The sequence below is a fragment of the Dendrobates tinctorius genome, unplaced genomic scaffold, assembly GCF_039654945.1.
Source record: "Dendrobates tinctorius isolate UK_male_01 unplaced genomic scaffold, ASM3965494v1 ptg000075l, whole genome shotgun sequence".
Lineage (NCBI taxonomy): Eukaryota > Metazoa > Chordata > Amphibia > Anura > Dendrobatidae > Dendrobates > Dendrobates tinctorius.
This window is the reverse complement of record NW_027361743.1, coordinates 2868875-2893388: the sequence shown is the minus strand read 5'-3', so window position 1 is coordinate 2893388 and position 24514 is coordinate 2868875. Positions and strand designations below refer to the sequence as shown.

At 45.6% G+C, this 24514-nt stretch overlaps 1 protein-coding gene across 2 annotated transcripts in view; it reads left to right on the top strand.

The window, feature by feature from the left end:
* The window catches only part of CNTN5 (contactin 5), a 2193251-nt gene that overhangs the window by 1934056 nt on the left and 234681 nt on the right, over window positions 1-24514 (top strand). For both annotated transcript variants that reach the window (XM_073582945.1, XM_073582944.1), the window contains one exon: window positions 14163-14283. In XM_073582945.1, coding sequence (XP_073439046.1) covers window positions 14163-14283 — 121 coding nt within the window. The remainder of the gene's footprint in view (window positions 1-14162; window positions 14284-24514) is intronic.

The window sequence follows — 24514 nt, the reverse complement described above, 5'->3', positions numbered from 1 at the left end:
TAGGCGTTTGACCCTTCTCCTCCTCCTCCAGAAGCGAAAGCTCATCCACAGAGCGCAGTCGTACGAGCACTCCATCTGCAGCTGCCACTGTTGCACACGAGGTGTCCCCCTATCGAGCAGCTAGTGGAAAGCGTCAGCAGGCAGTGTTGCAGATGATGTTTTTGGGCGACAGACACACCGCCGAGGTGCTGGCCGAGTACTTTCAGCGACAAACTGAGTCATGGCTGGGCAGTGTACATCTTGAGACAGGCAAGGTAGTTAGTGATAACGGGCGTAATTTTGTGGCAGCCATAGCCCTTTCAAAACTCAGCCACATACCTTGCTTGGCTCACACCTTGAACCTGGTGGTGCAGTGCTTCCTCAAAAATTATCCGGAGTTAACAGCCCTGCTCCAGAAGGTGCGAAGACTGTGCGCGCACATCCGCTGGTCGCATGTACACTCCGTTCGTATGCAGAAGCTGCAGCGATTGCTCCACCTTCCCAACCACCGCCTCATTATCGACATTGCAACAAGGTGGAACTCCACCCTGCACATGGTGGAGCGGCTGTGCGAGCAGAGGCAGGCCATAATGCATTTGTGGGAGGATACACGGCCAGGCACTTTGAGAGCAGACATGGAGTTGACCGGTGTGCAGTGGTCGAAGCTGAAAGACCTCTGTAAAGTCCTTCAGTGTTTTGAGGAATGCACACGGCTGGTAAGTGCAGACGACGCCATCCTAAGCATGAGCATCCCACTTATGCGTCTGCTCATGCAAACTTTGACGCACCTTAAGGAGCAGGCTTCTGCAGCCAATGTTGATGAGGAGGAAGAGGAGGGAATCCTTGATGACATTCAGCCATTGTCTGCTCAGGGACCTCTCCTGGACGAGGTGGAGGAAGAAGAGGAGGAGGAGGATGATGGGGATGATTACTTAGGGGAGGAGGATGCATCTCATGGGGCAAGTGAAAATGTTGGCGTGGCAAGGTCTGGTACAGGGTTTGTGCGTGACTGGAGGGATGTGGATTTGCCAGAAAGTGCTCCTCCAACCAGCACTTGCAGTGCATCATTGACACCGGGAACATTGGCCCACATGTCAGATTATGCCTTGCAGATCCTAAAAAGGGACCCCCGCATTGCCAAAATGATGAACGATGACGACTACTGGTTGGCCAGCATCCTGGATCCACGCTGTAAAGGCAAATTACAAAACATCATGCCACAGGAGAACCTTGACCTAATATTGGCTAATAAACAAGCAACTCTGGTAAATCGGTTGCTTGAGGCATTCCCAGCACACAGCAGCGGTGATGGTTCTCACACGAGCCATACGGGCCGGGGGCAGCTTGGCAGAGGTGTTCGTGGTGCATACAGCAGAAGTGGCGTTGGAGACAGGGATTTCATGACAATGTTGTGGACTGATTTTTCAAGTACCGCTCACACAACTGGTAATACTGCATCGATGGAAAGTGACAGGAGACAGCAGTTGTCAACTATGGTTACAAACTACTTTTCCTCCCATATCGATGTTCTCCCACACAGGTCATTCCCCTTTGACTATTGGGCCGCTAAACTGGACACCTGGCCTGAATTGGCACAATATGCCTTACAGGAGCTCGCTTGCCCAGCTGCAAGTGTGCTATCGGAAAGAGTCTTCAGTGCAGCTGGATCAATCCTGACAGAAAAAAGGACCCGTCTGTCAACCCAAAATGTGGATGATCTAACCTTCATTAAAATGAACCACGCATGGGTTTCCAAGGATTTTGTCCCACCTTCCCCTGATGACACATAGGGTGACAGAAAACTGGCTTGCTTTGGTCCACCTCTTCCTGGGACTTGACCTATTTCACCTTTTGCATCAGCTGAATGTCCAACATCAACATATGCCACTTTCTAAAACTCCCTAACTGTGCTGCCTCCCCCCCCATGGCCGGGGTCACCACCTAGCGCACGACACCGTGCGAGCGCCGTTGCCCTGGACAGGTGGGTAGGCCAACTCTTGGGCACGGGCACTGGCACAGGGTCCTTCATAGAGCAATCAAGTGTCTCTGACGGTGGTGGTGCACACCCGCCGTCAGACACACCACCGTACTATGAGGGGCCCAGTGCCAGTACCGACGCCCACGAGTGGGCCCCCCTTGCTTGGGCAGGGCCCCAGCATTTGCAATCTTTACTTCTCCCTGCTCCTCCGCTGTGTAGTCTGGGCCGTCAAATCCATACTGTGCCTGACACCGTCAGAGCCTGCCTCCTGATGTATAGACATATATTTTGAATGTGTACGCTATCCATACATGTTATCCGGGGATACGGTACCCTTTCTAACCTTTGTGCAATCACGTGCAATCCATACTGGGCCTAACACCGTCTGAGCCTGCCTCCTGATGTATAGACATATATTTTGAACGTGTACGCTATCCATACATGTTATCCGGGGAAATGGTACCCTTTCTAACCTTTGTGCAATCACGTGCAATCCATACTGGGCCTAACACCGTCTGAGCCTGCCTCCTGATGTATAGACATATATTTTGAATGTGTACGCTATCCATACATGTTATCCGGGGAAACGGTACCCTTTCTAACCTTTGTGCAATCACATGCAATCCATACTGGGCTTAACACCATCTGAGCCTGCCTCCTGATGTATAGACATATATTTTGAATGTGTACGCTATCCATACATGTCATCTGGGGATACGGTACCCTTTCTAACCTTTGTGCAATCACGTGCAATCCATACTGGGCCTAACACCGTCTGAGCCTGCCTCCTGATGAATAGACATATATTTTGAATGTGTACGCTATCCATACATGTTATCCGGGGAAACGGTACCCTTTCTAACCTTTGTGCAATGACGTGCAATCCATACTGGGCCTAACACCGTCTGAGCCTGCCTCCTGATGTATAGACATATATTTTGAATGTGTACGCTATCCATACATGTTATCCAGGGAAACGGTACCCTTTCTAACCTTTGTGCAATCACGTGCAATCCATACTGGGCCTAACACCGTCTGAGCCTGCCTCCTGATGTATAGACATATATTTTGAATGTGTACGCTATCCATACATGTTATCTGGGGATACGGCACCCTTTCTAACCTTTGTGCAATCACGTGCAATCCATACTGGGCCTAACACCATCTGAGCCTGCCTCCTGATGTATAGACATATATTTTGAATGTGTACGCTATCCATACATGTTATCCGGGGAAACGGTACCCTTTCTAACCTTTGTGCAATCACGTGCAATCCATACTGGGCCTAACACCGTCTGAGCCTGCCTCCTGATGTATAGACATATATTTTGAATGTGTACGCTATCCATACATGTTATCCGGGGAAACGGTACCCTTTCTAACCTTTGTGCAATCACGTGCAATCCATACTGGGCCTAACACCATCTGAGCCTGCCTCCTGATGTATAGACATATATTTTGAATGTGTACGCTATCTATACATGTTATCTGGGGATACGGTACCCTTTCTCACCTTTGTGCAATCACGTGTAATCCATACTGGGCGTGAGAACGGCTGGCGAGCTGTTAAGCAAGCAACAGCACCTGTGGTTTGCACACGTAAGTTTTTCATTTTTTCAGGAATGACGGTTAGGCCTAATTCCGGAACTGCGGTTGACCTGCACTTACTGGGAAATCATTGTTCGCGGGTAATAATTGTAATCAGTGATCCCCATCACTAACGTTGTTCAGCGGGTTATCTGCACCTGTAAGCGACAAACGCTGGCCTTTTCAGTGTAGCGCACATGCAGCCACAGACATGTAAGGGCATGACACACCAGTTATTGGCCAATCTTATGTGCCAGAGCCTCACGTGTCCCTCTAGTAAGCTGGACTCGGACCGAGGGGCATGACGGAGTCTCGTTCGTTAACGGAATTAAGCTTGCAATGTGTGCATCTGTTCTGTAGCTGGCATGGTTGAGGTTTCCCAGGTGGAGTCGAATTTAACCGTAGGCTCCACTCCTGGTGGTGCCCTTCTGGACATTCCTTTAAGGTTCAGCTTTGCAACCATACTGCCCACGTAAAACAAACACTTTGCCTTCATGAACGCTGTTTGGAGGGTCATGACTCGTGGGAATAACGCCGCCCAATCAGTTAACCTGCTAGAGAGATCGTTCGTTGCTCCCAAGCATGACATCACACTCCCTAGGAAGAAGGTAATGCCACTGTGGCGACCGTACTCCTGGGGGCGACACAAGTGCACTGATGCCCAGCCACTGCTCGATGAATCTGCTGGTACATTGACCCAGACCACTACATTCCCCTCGCACGCTACACGACCTGAATCTCACCCTGATGAAACTCAGGTTACCCTTCCCATATACAGTTCCATCTTACACGGTGACAAAGAGGAAGCTGCAGATGAAAGTGCAGGTTCGGCCCACCCGTCATCATACACACCACCGTACTATCAGGGGCCCTGTGCCAGTGCCGTCGCCAACGAGTGGGCCCCCCCTGCTTGCTCAGGATCACAGCACTTGCAAAGTTGAAATACTGTGCAGTGAGATGGAAGATGGGGACGACGAGGAGTCCAGACAAGTACAGGGATTCCCTAGCGAGGAGACTTATTTGATTGTTTTCAGTGTTGGGACAGCAATTTTTGGGGAGCACTATACTCTGGAGAATGATAGATGGGGCCCACCATACACTGGAACATTCCAAAGGTGGACATCAGACACTGGAGCAGCATTTACAGGGCCCATTATACACTAGAGCATTAGAAATGGGGCCCATTATGTTTGGAGTATTATTTGGGCCCATAAGACAGTGGAGCTTCATCCATGGGGACCAACATATACTGTAGCGTTATGTGGAGCTCATCATATACTGTTTCAAACATTATATGGGACCAATGATTCTGTATGGAGAAATAGATGGGCCTCGTCATGAGATGTAAAAAGTGAAGTATTTTTCATTGTACTATACCGCTATTTCTCTGCCGTATCGGAGCATGATGAGTTGTGGTATGTGTTAAAGGGGCGCTCTTTCGCCCAGGGCACATGAAAACCTGCAGCCAGCCCTCCCCCCCACAACTTTAGCCAAATAACCCCCATTTTTCAGTGCGTAACTTGTATTATGAAGTTAATTAAGGTTGACAAGCTTAAGTAAGAAGAATTGATGCTTTTGGCATTCAAATGGGCACTGAAGGTGTGTTTCCTGTCCTCCTCTCACTGCCGACTTTTATTCCCCATTGACTTACATTGGGTTTCGTGTTTCGGGACGACCCCGACTTTTCCCTATAATCGGACGATCTTGCTCGACCCGACTTTTGGAAAAGTCGGGTTTCACGAAACGAAACTCGACCCTAAAAAACCAAAAGTCGCTCAACTCTACTCATTACTAACCGCACATATAGCGTATCCCATTCCCATACTACTTATATTCTCGATCTCTCTTTTCCTCAATGCACTGTCCTGGGATCCCTACTATTCACCATCTATAACTATAACTTGGGACCATTCACAAAACCCCATGACGTCCAATGCTGCCTACATGACGATAACACTGAAATCGACCTCTTTGTCTCAGATGTCACCTCTCAGGTGTCCAGAATCCCAGCTTGTCTATCAGCTGTACCTTCCTTCTTCTCATCACATTTCTAAAGCTCACCATCTTTATTCCATTTCACTAAACACTTTACCCCGTGTCACAAGTCTGCTTCCTTGGTGTAACCTTTGACTCTGCTGTGTTCTAACTGCACATCCACAAGCCCTACCACCTCCTGCCTCCTCCAACTCAAAAATATTACTAGAACCCCGAATCTACTAAAATGTTACTGCATGCCATCTTCATCACTTGTCTTGACTACTGCTATATCCTCTTGTGTTGCCTTCAAGCTAATACTCTTGCACCTCTCCAGTCCATCCTTTACTCTACTGCCTGACTAATCCACCTATTCATTGTCTACTCTTTTGTCCCTTGCATCTGCCATCTCATGCATTCCTCACTCAACTCTCTACAAGATTTCTGTTTATTATCTTGTGTATCCGCCATCCTTTGGAACTTAGTGCCTCCGCATGTCTAATTGCCCTTCATGATTGAAAACTTCAGTTAGTACCTGAAAACTCATCTCTCCAGGAAATGCAGACTGTATTAACCCCGCTGTCATCTTACTACCAAAAACTGAACTCCTTGTGTTTCCTCCCTCTATTAATTTACCTATGCCCGACATTGCCATTTCCGTGTGTTGTTCCACCATTACTCCCCAGCAACATGCCCGCTATTTTGGGGTCATACTTGATTCAGAGCTTTCATTCACCCCCCACATCCGATCATTGGCTCGCTCTTGTTATCTGCACCTCAAAAACATTTCTAGAATTCGACCCTTTCTTACTTTTGACTCTGCAAAAACTCATACTGTTTCTTTTATTCATTCTTGTTTGGACTATTGTAACTCTCTACTAATAGGTCTCCCTTTTAACAAACTCTCCCCTCTCCAATCCGTCCTGAATGCAGCACTCAGGATCATATTCCTCACCAATCGTTATACCGATGCCTCTACCTTGTGCCAGTCCTTACACTGGCTACCCATCCACTCCAGAATTCAGTATAAACTTATTACCCTCACCCACAAAGCCCTCCATGGCTCAGCACCACCCTACATCTCCTCCCTCATCTCAGCCTACCACCCTACCCGTGCCCTCCGTTCTACTAATGACCTGAGGCTAACATTCTCATTAATCAGAACCTCCCACTCCCATCTCCAAGACTTTTCAAGAGCCGCGCCAATTCTTTGGAATGCACCACCCAGGCTAGTACGATTAATCCCCAAACCCCACAGTTTTAAGCGTGCCTTAAAAACTCATTTTAGCAGGGGGTTGGACCATATGGCCCAGGAGGTCCCTTCCAACTCTACGATTCTATGATTCTATGATTCATTTGTTCAGACTGGCCTATCGCCTCAACACAATAACGTAAATATCCCTGTGTGGCTCATTTCTAAATTTTTACCATATCCAGGTTCCTCGCATCATGTTCTCACATGCTTTTTGCATTTAATGGCCGTCTGTGTCTGTGCTGTTACATATTTAGACTGTTAACTGGTTCATGCAGCAACAGGAACACCCGATTCTTACACTAGGGAAGGTCCAAACCATAAAAACAATAAAAGCAATTGTTACCATCCACCTTTCTTGTCTCCTCTTTTTCCTTATAGATTGTAAGCTTGCGAGCAGGGCCCTCATTTCTCTTGGTATCTGTTTTGATCTATGTGTTTATTGCTATGCTATGCTGTAATGTCTATTGTCTGTACAAGTCCCCTCTATAATGTAAAGTGCTGCGGAATATGTTGGCACTATAGAAATAAAATTATTATTATTATTACTACAACTGAAGCTGCTGCAAACTCCCAAACCTACTGTCTCATTTCCCAATATTCTGTAGATTGTGAGGGAAGTGTCCTCTTCTCTAGTGTATAAGTCTTTCATCAATCACTGTTAAAAAAAAACCATTTACTTCAATATTCAAAAATCCACTAAAAGAGAGGTAAAAGAATATATTCTGCCTGTCTAGAAACAAAAACAGCAGGCAGCACTCCAATTTTTACCAAAAGATAAGGTCGACTTAGACCATGTGGCGTGGCGACATTTCTGTTACAATGAATCAAACCTTTCTCATTGTAACCGAAACGTCGCCGCACCACATGGGCTAAATAAAGTCCTCCTTATCTTTTGGTAAAAATTGGAGCGCTGCCTGCTTTTTTGTTTCTATAGTTTTATCAATAGTGGAAAATTTGCTTGGCACACCTTGCACCCACTACATTTGGATAAATAGTGTGCTGTTCCATTTTTTCAAATATGTATCTATCTAGCCATCCATCACAAGAACAAAACTTCTATATTTATGCATTTCTATACTTTTATTTTCACCTTGGAAACAGCTATTTCCTCTATTCATTGCCGCCCCCTGCTAAGTGATGTTCTGCAAATGTGATACTGATTGTAGTTAATGGCCAGTGATGTCGGTTGTTTTTCAGAAAAGCTTCTCGGCAAAGAATGGTAATAATAATAAAAAAAACGACCGGCATTTAGATTCTGATTATTGCATATAACGCTGTTACCAACCCTTCCCTCGTGATTTTTTGATCAACGCATTCACAACATACAGCTGCAAATATCCACAGTGTCGATGTCAGTTTTATCAATGTGCTGTGTCGGATTCACAGGGTTGCTTCTATTTCTGTCAGCTAATTAGACATTGTCATTCGCTAATTAATACTGGGCATTGTGTCTCTTGTTAAAGCAAAATGCGCTACCTATGTGATTATAGATGAGCGGACCTGTGGAAGTTCGGGTTTGTCGAGCTCGACCAAATTTTATTTCATTTTTCGGTGCGGGTACCAGAATATCTCTCTCACATGTTTGTAGGTGTCAGTGGGGTCAGAGTATGATATGAGTTAGAAAACACTACTGAGAACATGTCAACTTGACTGGAAGTTGTATTTCAGCCTCTAGATCCACCCCTACTTAACAGACAACAGAAATCACATTTTGTTTAGCCAATCAAAACTGACTAGATATGAACAAATAGATTTGATGCAAATTGAATTCATGTTGAATGTTTAAGATTTCTTTGAAAATTTGACCAATTTTTAATTTGCATTGCCTCCTTGTCCCAGAAGATAAGGATGATATGACCACTGGTGGGATCAAGAGGCAGACTTCCCCATTATGCCTAGCAGTTATCACATTACATATTACATCCTGAATGATCAATCGTGATGGGTATCATAGTCTGTATGAAAGCTCCAGCAGGTAATGCAGCAGCCACATTGTGATGAATCTGGATAGTAAGAGGACGTCAGAGCTGAATGATGAACAAATTTTACCGGTAGTGTGTGTGACAGCACAGCAAAGAAGATTAGTGTGTGAGGAAAAGAGAACAATGCAGATTTAATTAATAAGAAGAGAGAGATAGGAGAGACTCTGTCTCTGAAAAACAGAACTCATACTTGGCAACTGCTGCTTGCTTGACCAATGTGGTTATATTGCTGCTCAGTCACTCATGCTGTACATGCATTTTATGGGGAATTTGGAGACTTTTGAGTACTTTTTGATAAGCATTCAATCGATTTATTGAGAAAATAATTTCCTTGTGAAATTTAGAGAAGCTGGAAAATTCAATTTCAATTGCTTATCTCTGGAACTGACAAGTGAGCTGAACAGAATGATCAACCAATAAGAACAGGTCATCCATTCAAATGAGTATACTATTTGTCTTAAGCTGGGTATACTATTGACTTAGCTCAGAAAAGGTAAATGTAGGCTATTATAGATAATCAGGGGTGTATCTACAGCTATTGGGCTCTAATCAGGGGTGTATCTACAGCCATTGGGCTCTAATCAGGGGTGTATCTACAACCATTGGTCTCTAATCAGGGGTGTACCTACAGCCATTGGGCTCTAGTCAGGGGTGTATCTACAGCAATTGGGCTCTAATCAGGGGTGTACCTACAGCCATTTTGCTCTAATCAGGGGTGTATCTACAGCCACTGGGCTCTAATCAGGGGTGTATCTACAGCCATTGGGCTCTAATCAGGGGTGTACCTACAGCCATTGGGCTCTAATCAGGGGTGTATCTACAGCCATTGGCCTCTAATCAGGGGTGTCTACAGCTACTGGCTTTAATCAGGGGTGTATCTACAGCCATTGGGCTCTAATCAGGGGTGTATCTACAGCCATTGGGCTCTAATCAGGGGTGTATCTACAGCCATTGGGCTCTAATTGGGGTGTATCTACAGCCATTGGGCTCTAATCAGGGGTGTATCTACAGCCATCGGGCTCTAATCAGGGATGTTGTGAGTTCATTTTCCCCTTCACCATTGAGGTCTGATGAACTCCGTCTTCTGGTGAAGGAAGGTAGTGAGGCTGATTACCAAGCAGCTGAGCAGGATGATGATGACTGGGTGACTGGAATTGCTGACTGGATATAAGGCAGCCGACTCCCTTCTGCCTTGCGGGTGATTTCTCTGAGGGATTCTTGGAGACCAGTCTGATTCCTGCTCCTCAAAAGCTAAGTTTTCTGCTCTGCTTTTTGCATTTGTGTTTTGGTTTTGTTTTGCCTTGTTTTTCTGGATTTCTGCCATTCCCTGCTGGGGTGAGCTGAATTCCTTTTTGCTCTGTCTTCAGAAAATACCTGAGCACTGATATAGTCTTTTGAAGCCTAGCGTCTTCAGGGTTTTTTTCCCTATCAGTCTGTTGGCTCTTGTTTTGATAGGGTTTTGGCGGATTGCAGACAGCAGCTTTTCTATCCTGTCCTATTTAGTTAGCTTGGGCCCCATCATTTGCTCAGCCTATCTTTCTATCTGTGTGAGTGTTTTTTCATCTTGCTTCACCGTCATTATATGTTGGGGGCTGCCTATTGCTTTGGGGTCTGCTCTGGGGCAGTTTAGATTTCCCTTTCTGTCTTTAGGCTATTTAGTTCTCCGGCTGTGATCGAGGGGTCTAGGGCACCGTAGGAACCCCCCACGGCTACTGCTAGTTGTTGTTGATAGGTTCAGGGGTCTGCAATCCGATAGCTGCCAACTTCTCTGGTTTTCTGGACTTAACTAGTATTTCTGTTTTTGCCTCCTACGGTGACTCATTCATAACACAGGGGTGTATCTACAGCCATTGGGCTCTAATAAGGGGTGTATCTACTGCTACTGACTCTAATCAGGGGTGTATCTACAGCCATTGGGCTCTAATCAGGGGTGTATCTACAGCCATTGAGCTCTAATCAGGGGTGTATCTACAGCCATTGGGCTCTAATCAGGGGTGTCTCTACAGCCATAGTGCTCTAATCAGGGGTGTATCTACAGCCATGGGGCTCTAATCAGGGGTGTATCTACAGCCATTGGGCTTTAATCAAAGGTGTATCTACAGCCATGGGGCTCTAATCAGGGGTGTATTTACAGCCAATGTGCTCTAATCAGGGTTGTCTCTACAGCAATTGGGCTCTAATCAGGGGTGTATCTACAGCCATCAGGCTCTAATCAGGGGTGTATCTACAGCCATTGGGCTCTAATAAGGGGTGAATCTACTGCTACTGACTCTAATCAGGGGTGTATCTACAGCTATTGGGCTCTAATAAGGGGTGTATCTACTGCTACTGACTCTAATCAGGGGTGTATCTACAGCCATTGGGCTCTAATCAGGGGTGTATCTACAGCCATTGGGCTCTAATCAGGGGTGTATCTACAGCCATTGGGCTCTAATCAGGGGTGTCTCTACAGCCATAGTGCTCTAATCAGGGGTGTATTTACAGCCATGGGGCTCTAATCAGGGGTGTATCTACAGCCATTGGGCTTTAATCAAGGGTGTATCTACAGCCATGGGGCTCTAATCAGGGGTGTATTTACAGCCAATGTGCTCTAATCAGGGTTGTCTCTACAGCAATTGGGCTCTAATCAGGGGTGTATCTACAGCCATCAGGCTCTAATCAGGGGTGTATCTACAACCATTGGGCTCTAGTAAGGGGTGTATCTACTGCTACTGACTCTAATCAGGGGTGTATCTACAGCCATTGGGCTCTAGTCAGGGGTGTATCTACAGCCATTGGGCTCTAATCAGGGGTGTATCTACAACCATTGCACTCTAATCAGGGGTGTATCTACAGCCATTGGGCTCTAATCAGGGGTGTCTCTACAGCCATTAAGCTCTAATCAGGGGTGTATTTACAGCCAATGTGCTCTAATCAGGGTTGTCTCTACAGCTATTGGGCTCAAATCAGGGGTGTATCTACAGCTATTGGGCTCTAATCAGAGGTGTATCTACAGCAATGCAGCTCTAATCAGGGGTGTATCTACAGCCATTGGGCTCTAATCAGAGGTGTATCTACAGCCATGGGGCTCTAATCAGGGGTGTATTTACAGCCAATGTGCTCTAATCAGGGGTGTATCTACAGCCATGGGGCTCTAATCAGGGGTGTATCTACAGCCATTGGGCTCTAATCAGGGGTGTATCTACAGCCATTGGGCTCTAATCAGGGGTGTATCTACAGCCATTGGGCTCTAATCAGGGGTGTATCTACAGCCATTGGGCTCTAATCAGGGGTGTATCTATAGCCATTGGTCTGTGTCCAACTGTTGACCATTTTAATTCCATCTTGAGGACATGATCAGCAGGTTCCAGGGCTTCAAGAATTATGAAAGTCCATCAGCTCACCATAGTTAGTTAACGTCCACTTCTCTTCATTATTAATCTATCGTGTATCCACAAACGCCAGCACAGTTTTCGAGTAAAATAAGATATTAATTAATACAATAACCAACACATGGCAGGCTCGATCAATGTGGAGAAAAAAACATGACAGGGATTGATGCGTTTCTGACTTTACATTCCTTACTCATTGTCTATATGGATTATGAGTAAAGTTAGAAATCCGTTAATTGACTGCGCCCGCTTTTAACATGTTGGGGAAGAAATAAAAGAATCAAGAGCTCGATGGAGTAGATAACAAAGCAACACACTTGTCCATGCCATTGAATTAATACTGTAATCTTTTACACAGCTGCATTTATAATAATAATAATAATCTTTATTTATATAGCGCCAACATATTCCGCAGCGCTTTACAGTTGAACAGTTTTAAACACAATAGTCATAAGTAACAACGTTAACAATACAATAATTAAAGCGAAATAAGACGACCCTGCTCGTGGGAGCTTACAATCTACAATGAGGTGGGGGAGATACAAAGCACAGGTTTGTATTTACAATGATGTATTTACAATGATGGTCCAGCCATCTTCAGGGGGTGGGGGTTAGATGGAGATAGTGAATGGGCTACACACACACACAAACATAACATGACTTTAATTACTGAATGTGATAGGCCGCTCTGAACAGATGTGTTTTGAGCGAGCGCCTAAAACTATGCAAATTGTGGATGGTCCTAATATCTTGGGGTAGAGCATTCCAGAGAATTGGCGCAGCACGGGAGAAGTCTTAGAGTCGGGAGTGGGAGGTACGGATTAGGGCAGAGGTTAGTCGAAAGTCATTTGCAGAGCGCAGCGGTCGGTTAGGCCGATAGACAGAAATGAGGGAGGAGATGTAAGGGGGTGCTGCACTGTGGAGCGCTTTGTGGGTGAGAACAAGTACTTTGAATTGTACCCTGTAATGAATTGGCAGCCAGTGTAACGACTGGCGAAGAGCGGACGCGTCTGAGTAACGATTAGCCAGATGGACAACCCAGGCTGCTGCATTAAGGATAGACTGGAGAGGGGAGAGTCGAGGGAGAGGGAGGCCAATTAATAGAGCATTACAGTAGTCCAGGCGGGAGTGGATCAGGGCGACAGTGAGAGTTTTTGTTGTTTCCATGGTGAGAAAAGGGCGGATTCTAGAGATGTTCTTTAGGTGTAAGCGGCACGAGCGGGCAAGAGATTGTATATGGGAGGTGAAGAAGAGATTGGAGTCAAACATAACACCCAGACAGCGCGCCTGCTGTCGGGGTGTTATTATGGTGCCACCCACAGAGAGGGAAATGTCAGATTTAGGGAGGTTGGTAGATGGTGGGAGCAGAAGAAGTTCAGTTTTGGAGAGGTTGAGTTTCAAATAGAGAGCAGACATGATGTTGGAGACTGCAGACAGACAGTCAGTGGCGATCTGTAGTACAGCGGAGGTAAGGTCAGGGGATGATGTGTACAGTTGTGTGTCATCAGCATAAAGATGGTACCGAAAGCCAAATCTGCTGATGGTCTGTCCAATTGGGGCCGTGTAGAGAGAGAAGAGAAGGGGGCCAAGGCCATTTGATTGGACATTGCTTGTTGAAGTACTGCAGTGGAGGGGAGGCAGTGCATCCGCAGCAGCTAGCGCCCTTTTGCTCTTGCTGATTGGTGGAGCTCTTGGGTAACACATTAATGAATTGATGGTTAATCTGGAAAAAGAAAAATTTAAAGTGAGCAGTACAGCCCATCAGGGGCCATCCCATGCCTTGAGTCCACCCCTGCTTAACAAGCTCCATTTTTTCATTGGCTCCATCTTTTTTGTTTTTTGCTACATTTTTCCCAAACTACTGTGACAAATTTGCAACAAAAATGCACCAGAATTTTCAGATTTACTGTACATATATATATATATATATATATATATATATATATATTCATATTTCTATGCCGCCTTTGACAGTTGTAGATATTTACATATTTACATATATAATGCACTAAATTGGGCATTCACTTCTTTTCCAGCAAGCGTCATCGGTTGATTTAATGATTAGAAACATCCTGCTGGTCCATGCTGGGAGATACGGTTGCAAGGTGCAGACCACGGCTGACAGTGTATCAGATGAGGCAGAACTTCTCGTTCGGGGTGAGTATGCTAACACATCTGATTTATTGCTCAGCAGCACTGGCATTGGGCGCTGGTGTGCCGAATTGGATGTCGCCATGTGACTCTGAAATGTTTGTAATGAGAGGCAATGGAATATGAAGATTTACAATGTAGCCAATACCAGACGTTTGATGCAAATTATCTCCATGATGAACAGTAATTACATTTTCATGCACATTTGTGTGTCAACAGAAGAGACTAATGAATCAGTGTAGAGCATCCCGGACGACTTATCTACGCCGGATATATTTATGCAAAGAGAATCGTGCAGTTTAATGTATGTAAACTGGTATGAAGAAATATGTATGCAGTCATGCAGACAGTGCTGTGCTTACTTGTCTGGATGGTGTGATGTTTAGAGAGTATATATTTGTGCTGCATTTGTATAAATGTGTCATTATGTGTGCGTTCAATCATATGTGTAATATTGGGTGCGTATGCATGTATGTGATAGAAGTTGATTAAAGTTTGGCAAAAACACTTGCAGGACCCTGGACCAGAGCTCTGTGAATGTCTTTTTACCGCCAGCATCACCAGCACCTCCTCTGATGAGTAATCCTCCATCACCCCGACGCGCGTCACACTCCAATGTAGTGATGTCACAGAGCCTACTCATCAGAAGGTGCGATGCCCCTGATTAGTAGAAGGTTTGCCATGCTCTGATCCGGCAGCCACAGACCATGGTCCTGAGAAAGTTTTTGTCCAACTTGAAATATAATAAGTAGTGGCAGATTTTTGTCACCATGTGTGTATGAGAGTTAGCGAAAGCCTATCTCCTTCTCTCCACAATTTTTTTTCAGAGTATAATATAGAATTAATGAGAAAATTTCCCTGTGCCTGAACAGAACCATTAAAAGGTTATTTCCAGTCGGGCTAGTTAGCACTCATGAACAGGAAAGATAATTTTCTGATTGCTGGAGTTTCATCCGCTGGGACGACCACTGGTTTTGAAAACAAGACTAATGTCCCATTAGATTGGAGCAGTGGTCACTCGTGCTACTTCATTCATTGTTCCTGGGATTGGTGGGGGTCCCAGTGTTCAGACTCGTAACTGTGATAGTCAATGGAGTGATTCACCTGCACGAAAATAGCGGAGATAGGTCCAATTTTGATCAAAATCAGCAGTGCAAGTCAATGGGTCCACGAAAAAAAATCGGATGACATCTGATTACCGTCCGAATTTCACTGTCAAAATGGAGAAGATGGAAAAAAATGTATTAAAAACGGATGACACCCAGACCAAACTTTCATCAAAGTCTGATCAGAATAATCGGTCCTATTTTCTCGTGCGTGGAAAAATTGCACATCAGAATGAGTCCTTACTGTCTGTACTGTGCATGAGAGTATTTTTTTATTTTTATACCTGTTACCAAAATCAACGAAACATTTTTAGCATTGGATAGAAAGGTATTTTAGGAAATTATTAAAAAAACGATCCGAATCGGGTAATGACTAGGAATATGTTCCACAGAAAGCCATCCATCTGGATGATATTTAATGCTACAGTAGCTTAGATAAGAACATATTGTGCAGAAATCCACCTACACACGGTATATTCACAGCTGAAGGTGTAGTGTAGAGGACGGTAATTACTAGCTCAGTTTTCTACTTGCACACATTGGATCAACTGTTGTCATTGGAAGTGACATTTCTTTTTTTTTTCTACCTTTAAGTACCTTGAAATCTATCATATTTTATATGCTTCATAGCAGATGTTCAGTAGCTCTTTTTTTCTGATACAGAGGTCCAAATCCTCTCCATAAATATGATTATAGAAGTGAACAAGTTAGCTGCCGCCGCATAGACTGTACTGGATACTGACTTCAATGTGTAAGTGGTTTAACACACTATATATATATATATATATATATATATATATATATATATATATATATATATATATATGTTAAATACAGTAGGCACCTATGGTCCATGGATGTGTTTGGTATAGCAGCTCAGCCAAATTTACTTAAATCCTGCAGTACCAGGCTCAGCCTGTGGACAGGAATGGCATTGTTTCTGGAGAAGAGTTTTTTTTTTTCAGTCCAGGATGGTGAAGATGCATATAGCCAAGCAAAATGCAACTTCATCAGTTGTACCAAATTTCTAAAGGTGGACAACCTCTATATATTGCAGTTCATTTTTTAAGCTTGCCATACACATTAGGTATTTTGACCTGACCACTGTCCTAATGTTTATGGGGGCCTCCTGACTCTCCTCTGGTGGAAGAAGTCAGTGAAGATAACATTTGGACAAGTTGAATAACTGCCTGATTTGTTGATAGAAGCTGTCTCCCCTCTTCCTTCTGAAAACACACATGCATGCTCAGCCAAATCAAGGGTGCATGTGTATGAGAGGGTCAGTATAATAAATAGCTGATAGCATAGCTATGGGATCATCTTTGTATTCCTCTTATACTGTGATGCCCTTTTGAGTTAGCAAGGTCCAAAATCATATTTAGGAATTAATTGGTCTATTCCTGACAGTTGTATACTTAGAATCATAGAATTGTAGAGTTGGAAAGGACCTCCTGGGCCATCTGGTCCAACCCCCTGCTCAAAGCAGGATTCGCTAAATCATCCCAGACAGATATCTATCCAGCGTCTGTTTGAAGACTTCCATTGAAGGAGAACTCACCACTTCTCGTGGCAGCCTGTTCCACTCATTGATCACTCTAACTGTCAAAAAGTTTTTTCTAATATCTAATCTGTATCTCCTCCCATTCAGTTTCATCCCATTGCTTTTAGTCTTTCCTTGTGCAAATGAGAATAAAGATGATCCTTCTGCAATGTGACAGCCCTTGAGATATTTGTAGACAGTTATTAAGTCTCCTCTCAGTCTTCTTCTCTTTTGCAGGCTAAACATTCCCAAATCCTGCAACCTTTCCTCATAAGACAGGGTTTGCAGACCAGTCATCATTCTGGTTGCTCTTTTCTGAACTTGCTCCAGTTTGTTGATGTCTCTTTTAAAATGTGGCGCCCAAAACTGGACACAGTATTCCAGATGAGGTCTGACCAAAGAGGAGTAGAGGGCAATAATGATTTCACGTGATCTTGACTGAATGTGCCAAATTCTTAAAGAGAACCTGTCTGCAGGATTTTGCTAGAGAAACTACAGACATTATCAGGTTGTTGCTGTTTCACTGATTAAAATGATACCTGAGGTGAAGAAATCCGTTTTGTGGTTCTTGTGTAATCAGTGCTAGAAGTTTTCAGTTAATGAGATGCTCATGCTCCAGGGAGGGACTGTAGGCAGCGTCTTATCTTGGTGCTGTAGACCAGAGAAACCAAGAAGAGACCGCCCACTGGCCCGTCTTGAAGCTGAGATGGATTACAGCATGGGACAGTATTGCTAATCTTCACTTCATACAGGTGAGGGATGTGGTTGTTTATTATTTTTGTTTTATTTACAGGGGACAAGGGCTTCAATGAAATAGGCGTGAGGAGAGTAGTATGGTTGTTTATTATTTTCTGCCTTTTACAGGGGACAAGGGCTTCAGTGGAATAGGTGTATGGTGAGTATAACTTAGTTTTTTGATTTTTAAATAAATGTGTAAAACAGGGTCATAGAATTTTATTTTTGCTGTGTGTTTATTTCCAAATTTACTCTGGGGTTAGTAATGGGGGGCGTGTTATAGATGCCTCTTAATTACTAACCCCTGGGCTTGATGTCAGCTGATAATACAAGGCTCACATCAACACAAACCTTTTACCCTACTTGCTGCCAACATGGAAGTGCAAGGCTAAGTGCCAGATTTTGCACATTTTATGGATGCACCATCTCTGGGGTGGCTGAGGGCTGATATTGGTAGCCTGGGGTATCAATATCTCTGACCCCTACCCAGGCTACTAATATTTGTCACGCCGCCCTCACCGCTCCTTGCACCGCCGCAGCCACCGCCTGCCTCGCCGCGGCACACTCACCCGGCATCCCTGCGCGCTCCCGCTCTGTCCCGGCTTCCCGACGGGCGCGCGCCCGCGCTGTGCTCAGCAGCGCAAGCACACTCCTTTCTGCCCAGGGCGGCCGCTCTTGTCTCCCTGCTCGCTCTGCACCCTGACCCGGAAGTCCTTCAACCTCTCCCCTTATCAGGCCGCCCCTTCCTCCTGGCGGTGCCTGATTATCATTTGTGACTTGCAAGTGATCCTGGCCCCACGTCCTGCTGCGCATTCCCCTGCCAGCAGTTCCTTTGCCTGTGCCTGTTTCTTACTCTCCGTGTTCCTCTCTCCTAGTGCCTGCCTGTGGTCCCGCCCAGGCTCATTCCTGTGTCTCAAGCCTTGTCCTCCAGCCCATGCCTCCACCTTGCTGTCTCCTCTGTGTTTCTGTTCTGCCTCTGTCATCCCAGTCCTGTTCGTCCTCCATGTTCCAGTCCTGTCGGTTCTCCGCCAGCCTCTCCGGCCCCCCCGCGGCTACTCCTGGGCCTCTCCCCTGGGTACCAGCTGCTGTGGTGATAGTCTCCCTTGGGTCTGCCCCTAATGCTCCCTGTATAGGGGGTGGTACACCAGGTGAGCTCGCCCGAGGGAGGTTCGTTGCCACGGTCCAGCGGGTCCACCCCGGGAACCCCTTCAAAGTTCTCACAGTATAATCAGGCCATGGCGCCGCCCAAAACGAACTAGCGTTCCTGCGGGAAAATCAGACCCGGATCATGGCATTTTTGAAGACCACGGAGTCCCGTCTCCCGGTCCTACAGCCCTCCAATCCGGGGAGCGTGTCCCAGCTAGCCAGTCTCCAGCAGGAACTCACCCAGCAGCAAGACACCCAAGCCCGCATGCTTAATTTCATGGCCTCGGTGGATAATTGGCTGCTCACCCTACAGGCCGCCGCTCCGACTCCAGTTCCACAGCCTTCCCCCTGTTTGGCCAAACCTCCACAGTATTCCGGGGACCCCAAGCTGTGTTGGGGGTTCCTTAACCAATGCCAGTTGCATTTTGAATTATTGCCACAACAGTACCCCACCGACCGAGCCAAAGTGGCCTTTGTGGTATCCCACTTGGAGGGTGAGGCACTGGCTTAGGTAAACCCCCTTTGGGAGCAAGACGATCCTCTGGTCTCCCAGCTCGCCCCTTTCTGGAGACTTTTCGTAAAGTTTTCGACGAGCCCGGGTCTCTGCCACCGAGTCCTTATTTAATCTCTGCCAGGGTACTCTCTTGGTGGGTCAGTATGCCATCCAGTTCCGTACGTTGGCTTCCGAGCTAGGATGGAACAATGAGGCCCTGGTAGAAGCCTTTTGGCGTGGCTTGTCTGCTCGAAATAAAGACGAGTTTGCAGGGCGAGACACACCAACGTCCCTGGAGAACATTATTTCCCTGGTGACGCGTATCGATCTACGTTTCCAGGAGCGTACCCGCGAAGCTGCCAGGGAGAGAAGATTTCCTCGCTCATCTCCAGCTACACGCAGTCCTCCTCTCAGGCGATTTTCCTCCGTGGCTGCAGCTCCAGAGCCCATGCAGGTGGACCGACTCAAGCCGGCTGAGCAGCGTCGCCAGGAGAGACTCGCACAAGGTCTCTGTCTCTATTGTGACAGTGCCACCAATCTCCTGCGTTCTTGTCCGGTGAGACTGGGAAACGCCTCCGCCTAGGACAGGTAAGAGAGGCCTCCCTAGGTGTTAATGACACCTCTCTACCTTTGACCCTTTCTGTCTTGTTGAACCACGGTTCTAAATGCTCTTCAGAGGTAGCTTATATTGATTCTGGGGCGGCAGGGAACTTCATCCATCTCGAGGCGGTAAAAAGATTGCGGATACCTGTCAGGTCTTTGGAGACTCCTCAGCAGTTAGCGTCATTCGACGGTGCTCCCCTACGGGAGACCATTACCTTGGTCACCGAAGAGTTACAAATTGGAGCCTTGCATCGGGAGAGGGTAGCCTTCTTCGTACTGCCATCATTGTCCCATACGCTTCTCTTAGGCCTTCCTTGGTTAAGGATACATGAACCTGTTCTGGATTGGCGGTCTGGAGACATTCTTCATTGGGGTCAGTCCTCCCAGACTAAGTGTCTCCTTCCTGTTCAGCCTCTTAAAACTGGCAGCTTCATTAAATAGTACACGCAAAACGCCAGTGTCAACGTCTATAGTGAAGAAGCGACTCCGGGATGCTGGCCTTCAGGGCAGAGTGGCAATGAAAAAGCCACATCTGAGACTGGATAATAAAAGGAAAAGATTAATATGAGCAAAAGAACACAGACATTGGACAGAGGAAGATTGGTAAAAAGTTTCATGGACAGACGAATCCAAGTTTGAGGTGTTTGGATCGCACAGAAGAACATTTGTGAGATGCAGAACAACTGAAAAGATGCTGGAAGAGTGCCTGACGCCATCTGTCAAGCATGGTGGAGGTAATGTGATGGTCTAGGGTTGCTTTGGTGCTGGTAAAGTGGGAGATTTGTACAAGGTAAAAGGGATTTTGAATAAGGAAGGCTATCACTTCATTTTACAACGCCATGCCATACCCTGTGGACAGCGCCTAATTGGAGCCAATTTCATCCTACAACAGGACAGTGACCCAAGGCACACCTCCAAATTATGCAAGAACTAGTTGGGGAAGAAGCAGGCAGCTGGTATTCTATCTGTAAGGGAGTGGCGCAGTTGTGAGCAGGTACGCAGGATGCAGTGTCGAGATGCGAGACGGTTTTGTGTTTTGGTAACAAATTTTATAGGTTGTAGGTAACTATCTGCAGGGATAGTCTAAGAAACCGACCAAATTAACAGGAATTGTCCTTGCAGGGACTCAATACAAGCCAACACGGAAATCTAAGAACACGACTACGTCCGGCAAAGCCAGTCACTATAGGGCCGTGGTATGGCCGACTATGGGTCCTTAACTACAGTGGGGCAAAAAGGTATTTAGTCAGTCAGCAATAGTGCAAGTTCCACCACTTAAAAAGATGAGAGGCGTCTGTAATTTACATCATAGGTAGACCTCAACTATGGGAGACAAACTGAAAAAAAAAAATCCAGAAAATCACATTGTCTGTTTTTTTTCATTTTATTTGCATATTATGGTGGAAAATAAGTATTTGGTCAGAAACAAAATTTCATCTCAATACTTTGTGATATATCCTTTGTTGGCAATGACAGAGGTCAAACGTTTTCTGTAAGTCTTCACAAGGTTGCCACACACTGTTGTTGGTATGTTGGCCCATTCCTCCATGCAGATCTCCTCTAGAGCAGTGATGTTTTTGGCTTTTTTGCTTGGCAACACGGACTTTCAACTCCCTCCAAAGGTTTTCTATAGGGTTGAGATCTGGAGACTGGCTAGGCCACTCCAGGACCTTGAAATGCTTCTTACGAAGCCACTCCTTCGTTGCCCTGGCGGTGTGCTTTGGATCATTGTCATGTTGAAAGACCCAGCCACGTTTCATCATCAATGCCCTTGCTGATGGAAGGAGGTTTGCACTCAAAATCTCACGATACATGGCCCCATTCATTCTTTCATGTACCCGGATCAGTCGTCCTGGCCCCTTTGCAGAGAAACAGCCCCAAAGCATGATGTTTCCACCACCATGCTTTACAGTAGGTATGGTGTTTGATGGATGCAACTCAGTATTCTTTTTCCTCCAAACACGACAAGTTGTGTTTCTACCAAACAGTTCCAGTTTGGTTTCATCAGACCATAGGACATTCTCCCAAAACTCCTCTGGATCATCCAAATGCTCTCTAGCAAACTTCAGACGGGCCCGGACATGTACAGGCTTAAGCAGTGGGACACGTCTGGCACTGCAGGATCTGAGTCCATGGTGGTGTAGTGTGTTACTTATGGTAGGCCTTGTTACATTGGTCCCAGCTCTCTGCAGTTCATTCACTAGGTCCCCCCGCGTGGTTCTGGGATTTTTTCTCACCGTTCTTGTGATCATTCTGACCCCACGGGGTGGGATTTTGCGTGGAGCACCAGATCGAGGGAGATTATCAGTGGTCTTGTATGTCTTCCATTTTCTAATTATTGCTCCCACAGTTGATTTCTTCACTCCAAGCTGGTTGGCTATTGCAGATTCAGTCTTCCCAGCCTGGTGCAGGGCTACAATTTTGTTTCTGGTGTCCTTTGACAGCTCTTTGGTCTTCACCATAGTGGAGTTTGGAGTCAGACTGTTTGAGGGTGTGCACAGGTGTCTTTTTATACTGATAACAAGTTTAAACAGGTGCCATTACTACAGGTAATGAGTGGAGGAAAGAGGAGACTCTTAAAGAAGAAGTTACAGGTCTGTGAGAGCCAGAAATCTTGATTGCTTGTTTCTGACCAAATACTTATTTTCCACCATAATATGCAAATAAAATGAAAAAAAAAACAGACAATGTGATTTTCTGGATTTTGTTTTCTCAGTTTGTCTCCCATAGTTGAGGTCTACCTATGATGTAAATTACAGACGCCTCTCATCTTTTTAAGTGGTGGAACTTGCACTATTGCTGACTGACTAAATACTTTTTTGCCCCACTGTATATAGTGTCACTTAACCGGCTCGACGTCCCTCGGCGTCCCAGACGATGGTTCTTCGGCGTAGCAGCCGCTGGGACCAGTCGCCGAAGATCTTTCATACTCTTCGAGCGTTCCAACGCTCCGGTGTAGCAGGGGCACAACAGGCCCTGGAGGAGTCCTTCGACAGATGGGCCGCAGCCCCCGGATAGGGGCAAGCAGCGGCAATGTGGGGTGGCGGCTGGCAGGCCACCTGCGCAGCCAGCGACTGCAACGGAGGACCCAAGGCGAGCAACTGCCCGGCCCTTGCCATGGACTGGAGCTGGACAGTGGTGGCCGCCAACAGCACAGAACTAGCCGCGGCCACGGGTAGAAGCAGGGCGGCTGCGGGTGGCGGGAGACAGGCCGCAGCCTCGGGCTGAAGTGAGGCGGCAGCGGCCACTGGTGTCCGTGGGCAGGCCGCAGCCATGGGCAGGAGCCAGGCAGCAACGACCGCGAGTGACCACGGGCAGGCCACAGCTGCGGGCTGGAGGAGGGTGGCAGCGGCCGCTGGTCGACGTGGGGCAGCGGTTCTCGGACGGTCGTCTCGGCGCCGTCCCACTGATGTCCAGGGGGAGTATCTCTCCTCTCTCTGGCCTCCTTCCTGGCTCCGGTAAGTCGCTCTGGCTCTCAGTCGCTCCCACGGTCTCCTGCTCCTTCTGTCTCGTTCTGCTGACTCACTGTGACTTGAGTTCCCCGCCCCTTTTATATTGGCTCCTCCCCCAGCCAACCTGTCAGTCTCCACGAGCCGTCCCCCGGAAACAGTTTCCCCCGGAACCCAGGTGACAGTCCCCTTGGTTCCGAGCCGGACACTCGGCAGGGACACTCTCTCCCACACTGTCACCAGATCTCAACCCCATTGAGCTGTTGTGGGAGCTGCTTGACCGTATGGTATGCAAAAATTACCCATCAAGCCAAACCAACTTGTGGGAGGGACTTCTGGAAGCATGCGGTGAAATTTCTACAGATTACCTCAGCAAATTAACTGCTAGAATGCCAAAGGTCTGCAATGCTGGAAAAAATGATAACATGTATTATTATTGATAATAATAATATGAACAATAATAACAATAACAGCTAAAGTTATAAAAATAAAATAGCAAATAATACTAATAAATAATACTAAGAAATAATACTAGTAATGCTATCAACAATAATAATAACAATACTAAGAAACAAAAATAATACTAGATAAAAAATGATAACAAAGATAACATGTATTATTACTATTATGGTATTAATAATATCAACAATAGTGATAACAGTAACAGCTAAAAATTATAAAAATAAAATAACAAATAATACTAATAAATAATACTAATAATGCTATCAACAATTATAATAACAGTAATAAAAACCAAAAATAATATTAGCAAATAGCATATTGTTATAATAATAGTATAAACAATAGTAATAACAATAACAGCAAAAATAATAAAAATAAAATACACAATGATACTAATAATAATAATAATAATAATAATAATAATATCAATAATACTACAAATGATAACATAAAAATATTATAAACAGTACCATAAAATTATAAAATAAAACAATAATAAAAACAAATAAAATTGTAAAGTTAGAGCTCAAAGAAGACAACAAAAATTGCAAGTGAAAGAAAAACCCAAATTGTGGGGGGGGGTTACCATTCATCATTTTATACAACAGATGCCTATGCACTATTTCCTGCATTTTCAATGCTGAATGGTCAAATATGTGAAATTAATCAATAGAAAAGACAAATAATTGCTGAATAAGACCAC